At 43.5% G+C, this 22,662-nt stretch overlaps 1 protein-coding gene across 2 annotated transcripts in view; it reads right to left on the bottom strand.

Annotated features, from left to right (window-relative positions):
• Positions 1-21,116, bottom strand: part of mlpha (melanophilin a) — a 31,652-nt gene extending 10,536 nt beyond the window's left edge. Inside the window, exons 1-2 of one of the 2 annotated variants that reach the window (XM_079883387.1) lie at positions 21,038-21,116; positions 20,104-20,245 (exon numbers count right to left, since the gene is read on the bottom strand). In XM_079883387.1, the coding sequence (XP_079739513.1) occupies positions 20,104-20,213 (110 nt within the window). In that variant the 5' untranslated portion in view covers positions 20,214-20,245; positions 21,038-21,116. The remainder of the gene's footprint in view (positions 1-20,103; positions 20,246-21,037) is intronic. The other variant, XM_079883386.1, reaches the window with a different exon arrangement.
• Between the last annotated feature and the right edge of the window lie 1,546 nt (positions 21,117-22,662).

Genomic DNA, 22,662 nt, shown 5'->3' with positions numbered 1-22,662 from the left:
CGGTGAGAATCGGGCTGCTTTTCTGTTGGCCAGGTTTGGCTTAGCCCTCAACTAAATATTAAAAATAACTAAATATAAATCATTGACAAACAAACTCTGATCCTTGTGCAGGACACATAATGTTCATAGGGATGCACAATACTCTGTGTTCCAAATTATTATGCAAGTGACATATCATTAGGATTTTACACAGTAAACGTTCAGATGATGTTTATGATGTCATTCAGAAAATGTTGAAGGAAATGAATGAAAAGGAAATCCAGCCTGATGACATCAGGGACTTCATAAAATGCAGATACTTAAGTTATAAAAAATATACTGACTTAATGCTTGAAATATTTTCTTTTAAGGTAAGAACAGAAAACAAAGACTAAACCTTCCAAATGTGTCTGAATTTATTGAAGATGCTTTATACTCTCATTTCCACAGGATGCGCCTACCATTCAGCAAACTCCAGCTATGACAAAGTATCTGTCATTCTACAGAGAACTAGTGGAAGATCCACTGGACTTTGCTGTGGGTCTTTTGCCCTGCGCCAGACTCTGGGTGTGGCTGGGTAAAAATCTCAAAACACCTCAGAATAATGCATACTACAATTGGAAGTTGGAGAATATGGACGGCCATCCTGAGAAGCACTACAAAGCTCTGGTGGACAAGCATCTGGACACATGAAAAGTGGAGAAGGCCAATAGTATATTCTGTAAACAGATGCGAAATAAGCATGATTTCTTTTACTCATCTTGAGTGGTTGATGGCTGTTAAGTAGTTATGAAGTTTTTCTACCAGTATAAACAGGAATCCCATACTAATATGAAAACATATATATTTGCATGACGCGCCACTCTTGAAAGTAATCAGAAATCCTATTGATGGTTATCCAGGGCATATATTCTGTATTACTCATGTTTGATTGTGTTTCACGTTTGATTATTCATCTTTGATTGTAAGGTCTAAGAACAAAATTCAAGGAGATGTTTTGTTTTATCAAAACTATGTAGGGGAGATCATGTGGGGATTGAGACAGGGATGATTGTAAAATTGTTTGCTTTTACAATCTGTAACTTAAGTGTGTTATGTATCTCAAGCGTTGATATCATTTTCACATTTCTCTGCTACAAATTAGTTGTTTTGAAATCTACAACTTGTCCTTAAAATGTGAAAGTTAATGTTAAGCACAATAAGTGATGTTGTTGCAACCTTCCCCACTATCAGGGTGGCAAGGCAAGGTTATTTATATAGCACATTTCGTAAAAAAAAAAACAATAAAAGAAGCACAAAAAAAAAGAATAAATGAGTTAAAATGAGACAAGATTATGTGGGTAAACAACTAATATTTTGCATAAACTGACTAGAGATTATCGAACTGTCAAAAGATTTGTGAGTGATTTAGAGCAGAGAAGAACTCTTTCATTTAAGGCTTATTAAAAAAAGTTTCTGTCAATCTAAATAAATGTATTAAAAGGGAAACTATAACAAAAAGCCACTGTTGAGCAGCAAACAGGTTTGAAGCTGCTTTTGTCTTTGGAGTCCCAAGAACCTCTCCATGCAGGCTAGCAGTTGTCCATAAAGTTGCATTTCAGCCACCTCTAACCAAAGCTTGCAAAGAGAAACGTTTACAGTGGGTGTAGCCCCCCTGTGTAGTTCACTCTTATGACAGTTCAACATTCTCTATTAAGTTTTTGCTAAATATTAGTTGTTTTTATGCCTTTTGCAAGACACTGTGCCATTTCATGCTCCCTGCACAACATTTGCAACTGCTTTTTTATCACTTAATTAGAAGCACCACAATTACAACATTTTCAGCTGTTACATAGGGTCTACATTTAGAAGTACAATTGGAACAGACATTTAAAAGTTAATTTTAAAATGCAAAGTATTGAAAATCAAAATAAAGCTCTGTATACACTTGCATTTTTAACGACAATATGTTCTACAAAAAGTTCTACACTTGCGGTATTGATGTCTACTTGGGCCAAATACAGGAATACGTCATGTGAGTAGACAAGTGGTCAAGAGCAAAGACCGCAAGTGGCCCTTTGTAGTTTGCACTCCCTTCTTTTTGTTCCTGTTTTCTTTTGTTCCCATCATTTCTAGTTTGGGTAACACTTTAAAATACGGATCCTTCGTTAATGAATAACACAATGTTAACAATAGTAACTACAGTTAACTAACAAGTAACTCTGATTAACGAATTAGTAAGTAATAGCACACAGATTTAAGTGGTAGTTCACTATTAACTAATCAATAACTACTATTTTTTTAATACTTCCCAGAGAACTACTGATTTTTTTACAGATTTAAGTGGTAGTTCACTAATAACTAATCAATAACTACAATTTTTTAATACTTCCCAGAGAAATAATGCAAAAAATTCACAATTCATGCAAAACTTAATAACTAATGCAGGAAAAATTACTAGCACTAGATTAACATTACTGCTAGATACTGTACACTAATTATCAATATGTAGTAGCGTAGCAGACTTATGATTTGGGAAAGCTGTCAATAATTAGCCTATGCACTGCTGTCTTTTAGAGAACTATTCATAAACTAAATAATTTTTAAGAATTGTTTTTATAAATGCACTTGTCTGGAACACTTACCCTGTGGCCGATTTTCCGGCATTCCTCTGGACTGGCTTTGAATAACTAGACTCATCATGGTGAGTACTGGAACATACTGAGTCATCAGCCATCCAAATACCAGTTATTTTAGTCTAATATTGTTCACCCTTCTGTTGATATGTTTTCTTTCTCTGTATGTTCCTTTGTTTTTAATCAGTTTGAACCAGTGTCTCTTGCTTGTTTGAAAGACATCATTGACAAAATGAATCCATCTGTTTGTCCCACAGACATTATTTCCCCAGATTTCCTAAAAAAGGCTTTTGAAACCCTTGGCCCTACAATATTATTGATTGTAAATAGTAGTCTCATTCATGGAGTTGTACCACCACATTTTAAACACGCAATAGTGGAACCACTGATGAAAAAAACAAACCTGGATTCATCGGTTCTTGCTAATTTTAGGCCCATTTCAAAACTTCCGTTTCTTTCTAAAATATTGGAAAAAGTTGTTTTTAAACAATTACTGTCCTTTCTAGACTTGCATGGTTTGCAAGAAATTTATCAATCTGGTTTTAAATCACTTCACAGCACAGAAACGGCCCTATTAAAAGTTTATGATTTATTATTGGCCACTGACACAGGTAACTATGCTGTTCTTATGCTGTTAGATCTTACTGCCGCCTTTGACACCTTAGATCACAATATACTGATCTCTCGTCTTGAGCATTGTGTTGGTGTAAAGGGTGCCGCATTACAATGGTTTAGATCTTATCTGGGTGAAAGAACTTTCTCGGTACGTCTTGGGGAATTTGTGTCTTCTACTGCATCTCTTGTATGTGGAGTCCCTCAGGGTTCCATTCTTGGGCCGATTTTATTTTCTTTATATATATTACCTTTAGGCTCCATATTTAGGAAACATGGCATCTCGTTTCACTGTTATGCAGATGACTCGCAACTCTATCTGCCTTTGAAACGAAACAATGCAAACTCTATAGCACCTTTGTTGAGATGTCTTGAGGATATTAAAGCCTGGATGGCCTACAATTTCTTAAAGTTCAATGAAGATAAAACTGAAATCATTTTGTTCCGACCTGGTGGTACCATCAATACCCCTGATGTAGATCTTGGCGACTTAAAGTCATATGTGAAGCCCGTTGTAAAAAACCTAGGTGTTTTAATGGACGGTGACTTTAAACTAGATAAACAGATTAATTTGGTAGTTAAATCGTGTTTTTATCAGTTAAGGCAATTATCTAAAGTCAAGTCATTTGTATCTTTTACTGATTTTGAGAAGGTCATCCACGCTTTTATATCATCCCGCCTGGACTATTGTAATAGTCTCTATGTAGGCATTGGTGAGGCATCTCTAACACGTTTGCAGAGGGTACAAAATGCGGCTGCACGTCTATTAACAAGGACATGCAAATATGACCACATTACACCTATATTAGCTTCCCTTCACTGGTTGCCAGTTCGTTTTAGAATTGATTTTAAGATTTTACTCTTGGTTTTTAAATCATTAAATAACACTGCTCCTAAATACCTCTCAGATCTATTACAGCCATATGTCCCATCCAGAGCACTTAGGTCTGCTGGGCAACTGCTTTTAGTCTCCCCCAATGCAAGATTAAAGAGCAGAGGTGACCGTTCCTTTGCAGTGGCGGCCCCGAAACTCTGGAATAATTTACCTTTGTACATTAGGCAGGCACCTTCACTTGCTGTTTTTAAATTACATTTAAAAACATATTTGTATAGTACTGCATATAACACAGTATGAGAGTTACCTGTTAGGAGTTCTTTGTAAGTGTGTGTTATAATCCATTATTGTATTTATTGCTTTTTTATTGTGTTTTTATTTATTTTATTTTATTCTTTTTTAGTTTTATTGTTTATTTTATATTGTATGTACAGCACTTTGGTGAACATCTGCTGTTTTAAAAAGGTGCTCTATAAATAAACTTTGATTTGATTTGATTTGATTTATACAACTTGATCTATGTGTAATGTGTTTGGGAGCGGAGCATGCTATGTCAGCCTTCGAGGGGGTTCGCACACTCCGTCCGCTTCGCACGCTCCTCTCTCGCCTGTCACTTTTCGAGGAAAGTGGCCAGGCAAGCGATCCTCGGGGATCCGGACCCGCTGCTACTGAGGCAGCACGGAGAAGGCATTCTTGGGGATCGCAAATGGATCTCTCGGCGGGGTTAGAGAAGGGCCCCGCCGTTTCTCTTCCCAATTTCTCGGCCCAATGCTTCAGTGCTCTAGTTCTAAGGAACTAGATGTATTGAGTGTTGAAAGTGACAATAAGGGGGGAGAGGATGTGCCACCTCTTTCCCCAGCATATGAGGAGCTGGTGGAGGTGATTACTCGTGCTGTTGTTAAATTAAATATTGAGTGGCCAACCGAGAAAAGGGGTGCTCGTCCTAAAAGTAAACTAGATGAGCGCTTCCTGTCATCAAATGTATCACCTCCATCATGGGGCCTTCCATTTTTTCCCTATCTACACAGCAGTGGCGGCTGCTGGTCTTTCAAAGAGGGGAAGCTCATTTTTGGCCTACATCATAAAAATTGTCCATTTATTTATACGTAAATTCTGCCCAACGTTCCTTTTCAAGAAAATGCTCTGTGACCCTATATCGTTCCAACTAGGCGTCTTTTCCAGTGACTTGACCAGTGTCCTCTCAATGGCCAGCAGAGTTAGGTATAATTGTATAAATGTAATAATATAATAAAGGTATAAATAATAATATAATAAAGTATAATAATACTACTACTAATAATATATAGGCTATTTTTAATTATTTTAATAATTATTGTTTTAATTATTACTACTAATATTATAAAAAATATAATAGGATAAGTAATAATATAATAAAGGTATAAATGTATAATTGTGTGAAATGTATTATGAAAAATGGCTAGCAATTTCGACAAGCAAATACCAAGAAAGAGGTAGCAGCAGTTTATCTTTTGACTATCACTTGAAAATCCGCGATGGGACTGAGCTCCAATAGCTTCAGCGGCAGCGACTTTTTATTGTATGAAATCGCTGTCAATCAAAAGGAGATGCAGCCCCTCCAATCATCACGCGGAAGCCCGGAGTCCGGGCCAGCCCACTCCTCATTCACCCCCAGAGACGCTGAGCGTCCGTGGGCGGGACATAATCGCAGCATTTATCCAATGACCGTCTAGTTTCGAAGCGCTGAAAAAAACTGTTCAGAGCAGCCCCGTTGAAGTCAATGGACGCTGTGCTTCAACAGGGAAATGCACTCTCTGTGACGCTACGGGAATGTATGAGAAGGAAATCGAGTCAGCCGACCTGCTGTATGTAGCTGATTCTGAACGAACTCGTCTTTGAGATTCACGTTTTCTAACGCATTTTTAGTCAATAAAATGTTAACACAATAGTACATATTTGACCATTAATTTTTTTGACATTATAGGGGAAGCCGAGCTTCCCTTGCAGTCTTAAAGAAATCCCCACTGCTACACAGTGAACTGTCTAGATCGTGGAACAAGCCATATTCATCCCGTCTTTTCAGCCCCCAAGTCCATGTATATTCCGATAAGGGGGCTGAAAGAATATGAGGCGATGCCCAGGGCTGAAAAGACGCTAGCTAGCTATCTGTCCCCTGGTTCAGCATCGTCCCTGAAGGCACCGGTGCTTCCCACTAAGCCACTCAAATCTACATCTAATTTAGTGGGTAAATCATATACGGATGCCTACATACAGTACAATGGCAGTGTTACAGGCATATCAGGCTGATCTGCTGGGGGATTTTGATAAGCGCGTGGGTGTAGGACCCGACGAAGTTTGAGAACTGCGTCGGGCCACATATCTGTCTCTCAGGGCCACCAAGGAGACCGCCAGAGCAATAGGCCTGTCTATGGCAGCCCTGGTGGCCACTGAGATGCCCCTTTGGCTAAACCTGGCCAAAATAAAGGACAAAGACAGAGCCTTTTTATTAGATGCCCAGTTAACGCCTCCTGGCCTCTTCGTGACTCTGTGAATACGGTCGTCAAGAGGTTTCAGGAGGCCAAAAGACAATCTGAGGCATTTAAAAAATATCTCCCTCTCCGTACCCAACTCCCTGGGGCTGCTGGGCGTGAGCACATGGCTCAGTGTCAATTCGATGCTGCGTCAAACTTGCAAAAACTGTCAGTTCGGTCGGTTCCTGCCAGTATGCTTCAGGCCACCAAAGAGGCTGTTCCAGTTATACCAGAGGCCAGTCTCAAGAGGCTGGTACCCTTAGTAGATTATCTGAGAGAATGGAATAATCTGCCAAACATATCTCAGTGGGTCCAGCAGATAGTAGAAAGAGGATACAGAATCCAGTTCGGTTCTCGTCTGCCACGCTACAACAAGGAGTTGCTCACGTTAGTGCATCCTGAGCAGGCTCTGGTAATGGAGCAAGAGGTGAAAGCTCTGTTAGCGAAGGAATCTATAGAGCAGGTGTACTTTATAGCCGCTACTTCATTGTTACAAAAAAGGTTGGGGAGTTGCGTCCTGTACTAGATATTCGTCAGTTGAATCGTACAGTCAAGAAACTCAAGTTCAAGATGCTGACACTCAAACAGGTTGTACTCAAATCAGGTCCAAGGACTGGTTTGTCACGATAGATCTAAAAGTTGCATACTTCCATGTCTCCATCCTCCCTCAGCACAGGAAGTTCCTGAGGTTTTCTTTCGGGGGCAAAGAATACCAATATCGGGTGCTTCCATTCGGTCTAGCGCTATCACCCCGCACGTTCAAAAAGTGTGTAGTTGCAGCTCTGGCCCCGCTCAGGCTGCAGGGCATACGCATTCTGAACTATATAGACGACTGGCTGATTCTAGCACAATCAGAGCAGTGGGCGGTTCGGCATCGGGATGTCGTCCTCGCACACATGCAGAAATGGGGTTGAGACTCAATGCCATGAAGAGTGTGCTTTCTCCACTACAGATAACCACTTTCCTTGGTGTGGCCTGGGATTCAGTCACAATGCGAGCCGTCCTATCTCCCGCTCGTGTAGCTGCTATCCTCACAGCCACGAAAGAGTTAAAGCTCGGCCAGTCACGGCACTGTGAAACAGTTTGAGAGACTGTTAGGCCTCATGGCAGCGGCATCCAATGTGATACCTTTTGGCCTGCTGTACATGAGACCTTTGCAGCTCAGGACCAGAGGGTTTTCCCCGAGGGGAAACCCACTTCGTATGCGGAGTGGTGTTCGTACGCGGTGGTGTCTCCGCACCTTGGTTATATGGAGGAAACCTTGGTTCCAATCCAAGGGTCCAGTGTTAGGAGCTCTTTGACATTGAGTTGCTCTTTGACATTGAGTTCTCGACAGATGCTTCCCTCACTGGCTGGGGAGCGGTAATGGAAGGCCGTCATCATATTTTGTGCCACTTAAATTGCCTGGAGATGATGGCGGTCTTCAATGCTTTGAGACATTTCCTCCCAGACCTGAGGGGCCATCATGTGCTTGTCCGGTCAGACAACACATCGGTGGTCTCTTACATAAATCATCAGGGGGGTCTGTGGTCACGTCCACTATGCAAACTGACGCACCAGATCCTCATGAGGTCCCTAGGGAAGATACTCTCCCTGAGGGTAGTGTATATCCCAGGCTGCCAGAATATAGGAGCAGACATCCTGTCCAGGCAGGGGCTGAGACCAAGGGATTGGAGACTCCACCCCGAGGTGGTGGAGTATTTATGGGAAGTTTACGGCCAAGCAGAAGTGGATCTGTTTGCGTCGCAGCACACAACACACTGTCCACTTTGGTTTTCCCTCACACATCCAGCCCCCCTGGGGACCTTATATATGAAGAGTTTGGTTCCAAAACGCGATAAATCCATTTTGATTAATTTGAGTAAAAATGTGTTTTCTTTACCAAGAATGTGGCAAGATGAAAACGTCCCGGGTTACGTATGTAACCCTAGTTCCCCGAAGGGACGGACGCTGCGTGTAATCGCAGTGGGAACGCCTCCAGCGTAGTGCGTCTGAAGCATGAATGAAATCAGTCCAATGGCGAGACGGAACGTAGTAGGCGGGTGACGTCATCGACCAGGAAACTTTAAAGCACCCCTGAATCACAAGCGAGACAGCTTCTGATGTTACTGAAGCAAGCGATCCAAGGGGATGTCGGGAGCATGGCAGGACACGCAGCGTCCGTCCCTTCGGGGAACTAGGGTTACATACGTAACCCGGGACGTTCCCCTTCAGGGACTACCGCTGCGTGTAATCGCAGTGGGAACGCAATACCCACGTCCCCATGCGAGCAAGTCTCCGTCGTGTGTAATTAAGGCGCACAGGCTGACGAAAGAACTTGCGCCCCAGGAGTGGAGCTAAAATCGAGACAATAAAATCTGACGAATGTGTGCGGTGAGGACCAGCCTGCCGCATCACAAACATCCTGAAGAGAAACTCCTGAAAGGAGAGCTTTAGAAGCAGCCATACTCCGGGTGGAGTGAGCCCGTACAGCCAAAGGTGAAGGCTGACTGGCCGACTCGTAAGCAAGTGAGATGGCCTCGACCACCCACTTGTTCATCCTTTGCTTAGATGCCGGGCACCCCTTGTTGGGCAGCCCAAAACAAACGAACAGCTGTTCAGACTTCCTCCACAGGGCAGCTCTGTGGACATAAGCATCTAGAGCCCGCACTGGGCAGAGCAAATTAAGTTTCTCCTGGTCCGACATCAGAAACGGAGGAGGACAAAAAGCCTCCAGTATGACAGGTCTAACTACAGAAGTTGGAACCTTTGGAACATAACCTGGCCTAGGATAGAGGAAGGCCTTAGCCATGCCAGGTGAGAATTCCAGGCACGAGGGAGCAACCGAGAGTGCTTGAATGTCTCCAATCCTTTTGAGAGACGAAATAGCAAGCAGAAAAATAGTTTTGAGAGTAAGGAACTTCTCGGAAACCACTCCAAGGGGCTCGAAAGGAGCTAGGGAGAGACCCTCTAGGACGATGGCCAAGTCCCATGATGGCACCCTCGTGCGTACTGCTGGCCTCAGCCTCAAAGTGCCACGAAGGAAGCGAGATATAAGTGGGTGTCTCCCAAGAGAAACTCCACTCGAAGGAGCGTGGTAAGCAGCCAGGGCCGCCACGTACACCTTCAGTGTGGAGTGGGATAACCCCGTGGAGAGACGGTCCTGCAGGAACTCCAGCACTGTACCAACCGGGCAGTTAACTGGGTCCTGTTGGCGCTCTCCACACCAAGAGGTGAAAAGTTTCCACCTCGCGGCATATAACTTCCTCGTAGCGGGAGCTCTGGATTGGAGAATGGTCTCAACGACCTCAGTCGAGAGACCGGATTCTATGAGCTGAGCCCCCTCAGAGGCCAAGCCCATAGTCTCCATAGCTCTGGGCGGGGGTGAAGGATCGACCCACTCGCCTGAGAGAGTAGGTCCCTCCTGATCGGAATCTCCAGGGGAGAGCCGTCGAGGAGGGACACTAGGTCCGCAAACCATACTCGGGCCGGCCAGAACGGGGCTATTAGCAGAAGACTGAGCCCGTCCCGGCGAACCCTCTCCAGAACTCCCGGAAGCAGAGCGATCGGGGGAAATGCGGACAGACGTGACCTCGGCCACGGCTGTACCATAGCGTCCAACCCCAGTGGGGCTGGATGGCTGAGAGAGAACCACAGTGGACAGTGTGATGTCTCTCGGGAAGCAAAAAGGTCGACCTCGGCACGACCGAAATGTTCCCATAGGAGCTCCACCACCTCGGGGTGAAGTCTCCATTCCCCGGGCCTCGGCCCCTGCCTCGACAGGATGTCTGCCTCCTGATTTAAATACCCCGGGAGATAAATAGCTCTCAGCGAAAGAATTTTCCCTTGGGACCATAGAAGGATCTGACGTGCCAGTTTGTAAAGCGGGCGAGAACGCAGACCCCCCTGATGGTTGATATAAGAGACCACCGATGTGTTGTCTGTTCGGACAAGAACATGGTGGCCCCTTAGGTCTGGGAAAAAGTGTTTCAGAGACAGAAACACTGCCAACATCTCTAGAAAATGTATGTGCCATAGACGATGATGGTCCTGCCACAGACCCTGAGCTGGGCGACCACTCATGATCGCCCCCCAACCCGTGAGAGAGGCATCCGTCGTTAGCATTACGCGACGACAAGGAGCTCCCAACACAGGACCTTGGGACAGAAACCAAGGATCTTTCCACATGATCAGGGCGCGATGACACCGTCGCAAACTCATGATCGCGCGGAACAGATTTCCCCTCGGGGAGAATCCCTTGGTTCTGAGCCACCACTGTAGCGGTCTCATGTGCAAGAGGCCAAAAAGGTATCACGTTGGACGCAGCTGCCATGAGACCTAACAGTTTCTGGAACTGTTTCACAGTGAATGACTGGCCTAGCTTGACCTGATCTACTGCGGCGAGAATCGAAGCAATACGCACAGGTGACAATTGTGCCTGCATCGTCGTCGAATCCCACACTACAACGAGAAAAGTGGTTCTCTGTAATGGAGAAAGCACACTCTTTTTGGCGTTGAGCCTCAACCCCAATCTCTTGATGTGAGCAAGAACGACAACTCAATGCTGAACTGCCTGTTGTTCCGATTGAGCTAGAATTAACCAATCGTCGATATAATTCAGAATGCGGATGCCCTGCAGCCTTAGAGGGGCTATAGCTGCATCCATACACTTCGTGAACGTTCAGGGGTGACAATGCTAGGCCGAACGGAAGAACCCGATATTGGTACGCTTCGCCCCCGAAAGCGAACCTCAGGAACTTCCTGTGTTGAGGAAGAATAGACACATGGAAGTAGGCGTCCTACAGATCTATCGTGACGAACCAGTCCTCGGACCTGATTTGTGACACAATCTATTTGAGAGTGAGCATCTTGAACTTCAGCTTCCCTACAGTGCGATTTAAAAGACGCAGATCTAAAATCGGAAAATCTACTAGGGTGCCAGCCTCTCGAGGCTGGCCTCTGGAATATGTCAAGCTGCAAACACAGTGCCCTGTAACGGCGCACCGGCAGGGAACAACTGGTCTAACTGCTCTAGACTCCTCGTCAGAGGGAGCGAGCGCCCCTCGGGAAACGCTCGCTGAGGCCATCTACGCCCTGGCATGAAGGCGGGGTTGGCAGACCGGCCCCCTAAGGGCACCAAGTGGAGACGGGCACCGTATAATGAGGTGGAAACCGTCTTCCCCACGGTGGGGTGTATTTTGAACAGCAGGCACAGTGCCCTGAAGCGGCGCACCGGCAGGGAACAACTGGCCTGACTACTCTAGAGCCCTCCTCGGAGGGAGCGAGCAACCCTCGGGTAAAAACTCGCTGGGACCTTCTGCGCCCCGGCATGAAGGCGGGGTTGGCAGAACGACCCCCCTGAGGGCACCGAGGGGAGACGGGCACCATATAATAAGGTGGAAACCATCTTCCCCAAGGAGGGGTGTACCCTCAGAAGCCCTACACTACTAGTGTCAGGGCTCCTTGGCCTACTTAGAGATAATAACAGTCCTCAGATCCGTTTTATCATATGTACTGATATTAGAAAGGGCACGAAGCACTCGGCGCGTGCCCTTACCATAAGCATGGATTTTAGAAACTGTATAGTATTTTATGCGGTTAAAAGGCCAGAAAGATATTTCATTTAATTTCTCCAAATTAAATAAAACCATAAACATCGATTTTAGAAAGGGCACGAAGCACTCGGTGTGTGCCCTCACCATAAACATGGGTTTTAGAAAGTGCATAGTATTTTATATAGCTTTTTTAGATTTCTCAAATTTAAATACAGCCAGTAACAAAGTATTTCATAGTCTGAATTACAGGCTGAATATTCATATTTGAATACAAAAAGAATCATAGCTTGAAAACACACATTTTAGTTGTGATAATAGGAATAAGAGAGAAAGGGAAACTCCTTGAGCTCAGTTTCCTCCACATTATAAATAAATTGCGGATCTACGCGCTGCCTCAGCCAGCGCGAGATCTGCTTTTTAGCTAGTTAAGACTCAACAGTTTGGGTGAAAACTCCTGCCTAGCAAATTCTAAGACAGACAAAAAAACACCAGGGACATAGATTCACACAGAGCGCTGCTGAAGTAACAGAAGCTGTCTCGCTTGTGATTCAGGGGTGCTTTATAGAGCTGGTAAGTCCCGCCCCTTCCGCAAAACCCCGCTGGACCTCAAAGTTGAAAAACCGTCAATGCAAGTGAATGGAAGAAAATAATTATTTTCTGGTCCCGTTTGAATTGTGCCATGAATGTGAACATATGTTGTCTGTGAATTTTTTATATAACTTTTCATGTTACGAGTTTGACAGTATATGGTATGATTCTTCGGCTAGCAGTTGTGGAAAAGACATAACGAGAAAGACTACATGTCGCCTATGTGACGTCACCCCATAAAGTTGACTTACCCGTGGTTTTCACCAACTTCAACGATTTTGTCCTCTCCCTGAAAGAAGGCGGTGAAGTGCACCAAAGACACAGCCATGTTTAGCGGGATCCGTGAGCTAGTCCGTGTGCTAGTGGTGTTGACGTTTCAAACGCGTCGAGAGTTGTAGTCCACAAAGTGCTCTCACACAAAGTCTAACCGTATCAAACTTCTACCCGCTAAATTGTATCATTCTTTACACGAAAAGTTATATAAAAAATTCACAGACAACCCGCCTAACACGTTCCGTCTCGCCATTGGACTGATTTCATTCATGCTTCAGACGCACTACGCTGGAGGCGTTCCCACTGCGATTACACGCAGCGGTAGTCCCTGAAGGGGAACCACTATTTTCTGTTTCAAACTTTCACATAGCATCTTTAGGTTATAATAACAAAACAAATTCAAATCCAGATTTTGATTTTCAAATATTTATGACCGCCGCTAGCATAGCTAGCGAAAGCGGTCATATAGGGATTGTCAAAGTTTGTTTTTTTTTTTTTTTTTTCGTCACCTTACTGAATTTTTCGTCAACGATACCAGGGACACCGAAGCATCGGGGAACATGAAATTTGGTGGGCATGTAGCCCCACTAGACTTCTAAGGAAAAATTTCGTTTGGTCCCCGGGGGCCACTCCCCCCCCGAGCTGGGCCCCCCCAAACCCCAAAAAATGCAGTTTTTCCTAAATAACTACCTGAACCGTGGCACCGAGGATGAAGAAATTTTTATGGTATGTTGGTCTAAAAGACTTTTACGGAAAAATTTCGTTTGGTCCCCGGGGGCCACTTCCCCCCCCGCGCTGGGGCCCCCGTAAATTTTTCGTCAACGATACCAGGGACACCGAAGCACCGGGGAACATGAAATTTGGTGGGCATGTAGCCTCACTAGACTTCTAAGGAAAAATTTCGTTTGGTCCCCGGGGGCCACTCCCCCCCCCGAGCTGGGCCCCCCCAAACCCCAAAAAATGCAGTTTTTCCTAAATAACTACCTGAACCGTGGCACCGAGGATGAAGAAATTTTTATGGTATGTTGGTCTAATAGACTTTTACGGAAAAATTTCGTTTGGTCCCCGGGGGCCACTTCCCCCCCGCGCTGGGGCCCCCGTAAATTTTTCGTCAACGATACCAGGGACACCGAAGCACCGGGGAACATGAAATTTGGTGGGCATGTAGCCCCACTAGACTTCTAAGGAAAAATTTCGTTTGGTCCCCGGGGGCCACTCCCCCCCCCCGAGCTGGGCCCCCCCCAAACCCCAAAAAATGCAGTTTTTCCTAAATAACTACCTGAACCGTGGCACCGAGGATGAAGAAATTTTTATGGTATGTTGGTCTAATAGACTTTTACGGAAAAATTTCGTTTGGTCCCCGGGGGCCACTTCCCCCCCCGCGCTGGGGCCCCCGTAAATTTTTCGTCAACGATACCAGGGACACCGAAGCACCGGGGAACATGAAATTTGGTGGGCATGTAGCCCCACTAGACTTCTACGGAAAAATTTCGTTTGGTCCCCGGGGGCCACTCCCCCCCCCGCGCTGGGCCCCCCCAAACCCCAAAAAATGCAGTTTTTCCTAAATAACTACCTGAACCGTGGCACCGAGGATGAAGAAATTTTTATGGTATGTTGGCCTACTAGACTTTTACGGAAAAATTTCGTTTGGTCCCCGGGGGCCACTTCCCCCCCCCCCGCGCTGGGGCCCCCGTAAATTTTTCGTCAACGATACCAGGGACACCGAAGCACCGGGGAACATGAAATTTGGTGGGCATGTAGCCCCACTAGACTTGTACGGAAAAATTTCGTTTGGTCCTCGGGGGCCACTCCCCCCCCGCGCTGGGCCCCCCCAAACCCAAAGAAAAGCAGTTTTTCCTAAATAACTACCTGAACCGTGGCACCGAGGATGAAGAATTTTTTATGGTATGTTGGTCTACTAGACTTTTACGGAAAAATTTCGTTTGGTCCCCGGGGGCCACTCCCCCCCCCGCGCTGGGGCCCCCGTGAATTTTTCGTCAACGATACCAGGGACACCGAAACACCGTGGAAAATGAAATTTGGTGGGCATGTAGCCCCACTAGACTTATGCGGAAAAATTTCGTTTGGTCCCCGGGGGCCACTCCCCCCCCGCGCTGGGCCCCCCAAACCCCAAAAAATGCAGTTTTTCCTAAATAACTACCTGAACCGTGGCACCGAGGATGAAGAATTTTTTTATGGTATGTTGGTCTACTAGACTTTTACAGAAAAATTTAGTTTGGTCCCCGGGGTCCACTCCCCCCCTGCGCTGGGCCCCCCGTGAATTTTTCGTCAACGATACCAGGGACACGGAAACACCGGGGAACATGAAATTTGGTGGGCATGTAGCCCCACTATAGATTTTACGGAAAAATTTCGTTTGGTCCCCGGGGGACACTCTTCCCCACCCCCCCCCGCGCGCTGGGCCCCCCGTGAATTTTTCGTCAACGATACCAGGGACACCGAAACACCGGGGAACATGAAATTTGGTGGGCTTGTAGCCCCACTAGACTTTTACGGAAAAATTTCGTTTGGTCCCCGGGGGCCACTCCCTCCCCCGCGCTGGGCCCCCCCAAACCCAAAAAATGCAGTTTTTCCTAAATAACTACCTGAACCGTGGCACCGAGGATGAAGACATTTTTATGGTATGTTGGTCTACTAGACTTTTACGGAAAAATTTCGTTTGGTCCCCGGGGGCCACTCCCCCCCTGCGCTGGCCCCCCCCAAACCCAAAAAATGCAGTTTTTCCTAAATAACTACCTGAACCGTGGCACCGAGGATGAAGACATTTTTATGGTATGTTGGTCTACTAGACTTTTACGGAAAAATTTTGTTTGGTCCCCCCCAACCCCCCCCCTGCGCTGGCCCCCCCCAAACCCAAAAAATGCAGTTTTTCCTAAATAACTACCTGAACCGTGGCACCGAGAATGAAGAAATTTTTATGGTATGTTAGTCTTAAGGGCCCACATCAACCTAGCCCATAATCGATTGTCAAAGTTTTTTTTTTTTTTTTTTTTTCGTCATCTGAATTTTTCGTCAACGATACCAGGGACACCGAAACACCGGGGAACATGAAATTTGGTGGGCATGTAGCCCCACTAGTCTTTTACGGAAAAATTTAGTTTGGTCCCCGGGGGCCACTCCCCCCCCCGCGCTGGGCCCCCCCAAACCCAAAAAATGCAGTTTTTCCTAAATAACTACCTGAACCGTGGCACCGAGGATGAAGACATTTTTATGGTATGTTGATCTTAAGGGCCCACATCAACCTAGCCCATAATCACTCATTTGTGATTTGCGCCCCTCCCATAAAAAATTTAAATGCAATATTATTCTGCTTTAATCGCCCCTATCTTCAGTTGAGATGTTCAGAACTGCACCATATTTCATGTGTATGATTAACTTGACATCATCTGGGGGTATGCTAAGTTTTGTAGAATTTCATACATGGGGGGGTATAAAATAAATTAATTTATGTGCACATTTAGTGACTGTACACTCATCGGCCTGTAGATGGTGGTGTTGAGCGAAGGGTTAGTGGTTTAGGATGATACTGTCACACACACACATGCAGGAATACAAACAAACGCAAGCATGCACACACACTGACATCCACACGCACAGACACACACACATACAAATCCACATGCACAGACACACACACACACACAAACAAACACACGCGCACACACATGTACGCACGCATACATACACGCACACACACACACACACACAGACACACACTATTAATACATATCATCAGCGTTATGGACATAACATGAAATACACACACTTTACAAGTGTCCTACAAACTCTGTGAATTATTAAACAAATTGCCGATGTAGCATGAAAAAGACTTGCTTGAACCTATTTTTTACAGTCTATGGCTTGAACACAATAAGTGTGTTTTTGAAACTCATTTTTGTAATACATTATGTAGGGAAAACCACTGTTATGGATGTGACGTTTTCACATTATGGATGTTAAGTGTCTAAACTAATGACTTTTGATATAAAACTTAAATAGTAATGGCAAATAATTACAAAACTCTAAATTATCCATGATCCACAGGAATACTCCAGACAGTCTTTTAAAATATACAACTTATATACATAAACACGCAATACAGCCAAATTGCTCCACGTCATTTATTTTTGTGGAAAGCCAGTGCAGGCCTGAGCGGCGGTCATATTTTGTACCGCCATGCGGTACATCTAGTTATTATAAAAACTGATAATTTTTTCCCCAAAATGCAATAAATCCATGACACTTTTTTTTCAAAATGCAATTAATCCATTGAATCAATATAAAAGTTATTTTTCATATTGAAACTGTTGAAAATACACAACAAAATAAGTTTATCCACATATGACAGCCTCTGAACTCGGTCAATATCTTATTACAGGCACTGGACTAAAAATACATTCAATCAGCCATCGCTAGGAAATACCTCCTGAACTTTTTTGACGGCGATCATCTGTAAAATAGCTTGGTCCTGCTCGGTTTTCGTTGACTTTGAGTAAAACAACTGAAAGTTTTTCAAAAGATCCCCTGGGGTCAACGTGTCAGCGTGACAGAAGTTTGATGCTGTCGTGTGAGAACAAGCAACAGCCGGCATTTTTCCTCCTCTCGCGTGCCTCGTCTTCTTAATCTCCTCACGTAAATGATTAGATTTCGATGGCTTATACGTTTCTTCCCTACCGCAGAAACCACCACAGGTTCATCAATGCCGTCAAAATTATAAAATATTTTGTTTGATTGTTGATCAAAAAGTACAAAGTAGATAGGAAAAACTAGGATGCCGGGTGTATTCAGAGCGCCGCCGTTACTGTTTACAATGCGTGGAATGGTGCGCTGTGATTGGTTGAGCGGATTTATCGCATTCTGCAGAGAAAGGAGACTGGCGTTTGTCGCGGTTTGGAAAGAAAGTGAGAAAACATGACAGAATAACACGGCGGATATCACATTTTACGTAAAAAATTTAAAATTGACTTTTCAATACCGACCCTATACAATACTGATTTTTGCGGAAACTCAATTTTTTTTCAAAATGGCGTTTATCGCATTTTGGAACCAAACTCTTCATATCTCCTCGAAGACTCTCCCTTGGAGATTCCGGTCAGGAGAGACCTTCTGTCTCAGGAGGGGGGCACAATCCTTCACACCCGCCCAAAGATTTGGAATCTGTGAGTTTGGCCTCTGAGGGGGCCCAACTCATTGATGCTGGTCTCTCAACTGAGGTTGTAGAGATCATCTTACACTCCAGAGCTCCAGCTCTGGAAAGTGGAAAGTTTTTACTTCTTGGTGTCATCAGCATCAATGGGATCTGGTTAACTGCCAGGTTGGTACAGTGCTTGAGTTATTACAAGATCGCTATTCAGCAGGGTTATCTCCATCCACCCTAAAGGTGTATGTGGCGGTCATAGCGGCTTACCACGCCCCTGTGGGTAATGCATCGTTGGGTAGAGACCCCCTGATTATCCGTTTCCTTTGTGGTACTCTGAGGCTGAGGCCTGTAACTCGAACCCGGGTTCCGGCTTGGGACCTGGCTATAGCCCTGGAGGGCCTATCTGTGGCTCCCTTTGAGCCTCTCGAATTAGTTTCAGAATAGTTTCTGACCTAGGCTACTATATTTTATCTATAGACCTATACGCTATACCTATAGAGGTATATGACCTATACCTGGACACTGCCCCAGGGTCTCAGGTGCTTATGACTTAGTTGCCAAAAGTTTCTCATACAGGCAATTGTAAGTACGGCGTTTGGGTATTATTGTTCCCAAAGCATCATCGATGCAGCGCGAGTTCCCTCGAAAGAGAACGTCTCAGGTTACGACTGAGTGATTTTACCCTTTCCTGGTCGTGACGTCACCCGCCCGTGATGGTCACTCTCACCATTGGACTAGTTGACATATGTGCTTCAGACGCAATCATGCAGTGTCTCGTTCCCTTCTCAGGGAACTATGGTTACAGTCGTAGCCTGAGACGTTTCCCTGCCTATTAACGGTCCTCAAGAGAAGTTTATCAATTTTGTCAAGCTTATGCTAATGAGAAGTGGCTACTCTTTCACTGTACACAGCTACACACTAATAATTAAAAAAACATGTTAAATATTTATCAGCAAATGATTTGCTAAAAAATTATGTTTAACATGGATTGTAAATTATTAGTGTGATATGTGTACAGTGAAAAATTAATAATCACCAAATTGGCAACATTTAAAATTACTGATTTTACATTTATAGTTTATAGTTTTCCATTTATGATTTAAACAAAACAATATAGAATTATTGTTTATCCAACATTACTATAACAATGATCAGATTATCAACTCTGCCAGAAATGTAATATCAGTGCATGTCTATTTTTATAAATTTAAAAACTCATAGAGTTTATTAGTGTCAGTGAACATTTGAAATGGAATCCTTTCTAAACTGCACTGAATTTTTCACTATAATGATAATAGAATAATTCAGCACTAGAACACATAATGGATGTCGTAAAATAGTCATATCAAGAATTCAACTTGAATTCAAGACATACACTAAATAACTGTCCTTGCCAGGAAATAGAAAAGAACATAATCTTCCAACTCAAGCAAATAAGAATTCAATAGGCAAACAGAGACCTCCTTGTGAAAAGAGAATAGAGCTCTGGGGCATCATGTTTTCCCACCCAGTGGAATGGTGTGATCAGGCCTTGTGACTATACCATGATCACCATGATGTCTTTACAATAGTGTCCTTTCAAACTTTATGCCCTTTCTCATAAACTTGTTTTTCTGGTGTGTATGATATATAGAGAAATATGGAAGAAATTATGCATTATGGATAGACCTCACAATACACAATGTGCTGGTTGGCTCCACTGACAGATCACAAACGTTAACAAATTTACCAATGTAAATGTAAGATTTGCTAACAAAAATATGTTTTAAGAACATTTTACTAACATTCCCATTTAGTTAAGAAAATGTTATTTTTGAATGTTCTCTGAATGTTCAAAAGGGACAGTTAAAAAACATTCTATTCTATTAATGATACTGAAAGAAATTTTGTTCATAACTTTGAGAGAATCTTGCCAGAACATTAGCCAAGGTTCTGAGAACGTTCCCTGTTAGCTGGATAAGTGGTAAGTGGTAATCATGCAATTTAAAGTTCTCACCCAAGCCTCTCCTCTTCCTTCTTCCTGAGGACGAAGTCTCTCTGAATGACGTCCCACACATGTTTGGCCTCCTCTTCTGATAGCCTGGACAGGTCCAACTTCTTATCCATAATCAGAGCTTAGTTGGTTTTTGTATTTTTTACTAAATAACAGAAAAAAATTACTCAAGTACAAGGCTACAAGAAGTCTAAGGATAATGTGACTCTTTCATCATTCTACCTCTTTATCCTCTAGAGAGATAACAGGTTTTCAATATAGGCTACCTGGACATACAAATTCATATGAAGCACCACAGTCATTATAATCAAGGATCCATCCACTGGGTGTGACCCTTTTCATTCCCAAGTCTAGGCAGCTACTTTAAATAAAGGTACATTTAAAAGGTCTCTTAACACATCTTCAAAATAATTCAGCATAGATTAGTCTGTAAACATCTGTAACATCAGTAATTCAAATCAAGTTTGTGAATTCCAATATGAAAGAGGCATTAACTACTGATTAATAAAATTAGTACTAACACAACAACTGCATTACCTTTAAAATAAAGTGATGGATGCATTTCATTAAATATCGATGATGGCCCAATAACACCACTACTGTGTGTAAATGTGGAACTGGTGTCATTCTAATTCATAGTGCATTGGTTGCCATGGCTCCTCAGATACAGTATTCATGATGAGATCATAATGATTTCAGCCACAGTGTATAAGTAATTAAACCCAGGAAATGAATAAAGTCGGACAGATACCTGATGCAGTTGTTAGAAAGTATTGTATAATCACAGTGACAACATGCATAAACTCTTCACATTGCTAGCCTCAATAGCAGCAAGAGGAATTGACTTAACATTAAACCTATTCAAATTATTTAATTAATTATTTAAAAATCAGACTTTACACTTAGTTTCATAAAAGGTAATGAAGATTTAGTTTACCTTGCATGCAGACACGTAGCTGCTCTTGCCAAGTCTCTCAGGATGAGGCAGATAATGTGAGAATAGTCAGAGGTATGGCAGTGTTAATCACATGTCTAGTTTTTCAAATGAAATGCAGAGAAAGCTCCACCCTTTCCATGCTTGAAATATAAATGAATGTTTTTTGTTTTTTGTTTTTTTTCTGGCAGATTAAAATAATTGTTATGTGAGGAGAGATTATTAGTTGTATTGTATCCTTTACTTTTATCTTGTTGATTCTTTCTGGTTCAATTTCTTCTATAATAAACAGTTGGTTAAACATTAGCCTTTTTGTTTTATTTTATTTTTTACTATTTTTTGTTTGTTTGTTTATATTTTTACATTGACAGATCAAAGCTTCTTTAGTTCTGTAATAAATAAATAAATAAATATACAAACAAACTTTTATACAACAGAAAGTCCAACAGAATTGGGACTTTTTTTGATGAAATATTGCTGATGACTTACAAAGCACTAAATGGTTTAGCTCCGCAGTACTTGAGCGAGCTCTTAACGCATTATAGTCCTTCACGTCTATTGCAATCTCAAAATTCCGGCCAGTTGATAATACCTAGAATATCAAAATTGACTGCTGGCGGTAGATCCTTCTCCTATTTAGCACCAAAACTTTGGAACAATCTTACTAACATTGTCCGGGAAGCAGACACACTCAGTCAGTTCAAAGCCAGATTAAAGACACATCTCTTTGACATAGCATTCACATAATACATTATAGACTTCTATAATTCAGTGTTAGGCTGCATAGATTAGGTCAGCTGGAACCGGGAACACTTCCCATAATTCCCGTGCTGCAGTTTCCAGACGATGCAGTTTTACATGGGTGCTTGAATAACACGCAGAAGCTGGCTAAACTGGATAGTATGTTGGGGCATTTAAGTGGGGAACGGGGAACAGCACGATGAGTTAAAGTTTTTAATTTCTGAATTTTCGTCTTTATTTTCTGACACTCCGACCTGTACAAGTTTAATCGAGCATGATATTGACACACAGGGAGCCCGCCCGGTTAAGCAGAGGTTTTATCGACTGCCTCTAGAGAAGCGTAAAAGTATGGAGGCCAGTGTTCAATATCTTCTCGATAACGGTCTGGCCAAACCATCCTATTCCAGCTGGGCATCACCGTGTTTGTTGGTTAAAAAATCGGATCAAACATATAGGTTTTGTATAGATTATAGGAAGGTTAATGCATTGACAAAGCCCGATTCCTTTCCATTACCTCGTATTGAGGATTGTGTGGACCAGGTTGGGAGTGCACGGTACGTTAGTAAATTTGATTTGTTGAAACCATTAACACCGAGAGCGCAGGAGGTGTCTGCATTTGTTACGTCTTCTGGGTTGTACTCTTATTCTAGGATGAGTTTTGGCCTTCGGAACGCCCCCTCAACCTTTCAGCGTCTCATGAATAGGGTAGTTGCTGGGTTGGAGGGATGTGCCGTTTATTTAGACGACGTGGTCTGTTACGCAGATACGTGGGGTGACCATCTGGCACGTATTCGTGCACTGTTCCAGAGGTTGGTGGCAGCAACTCTTACTGTTAATCTTGCTAAATGTGAGTTTGCCCAGGCCACTGTCGTTTATTTAGGTAAGGT

The sequence above is a fragment of the Squalius cephalus genome, assembly GCF_949319135.1.
Source record: "Squalius cephalus genome assembly, chromosome: 10".
Classification (NCBI taxonomy): Eukaryota; Metazoa; Chordata; class Actinopteri; order Cypriniformes; family Leuciscidae; genus Squalius; species Squalius cephalus.
Note: the sequence above shows the minus strand (reverse complement) of the source record. Positions and strands in the feature narration are given on the sequence as shown.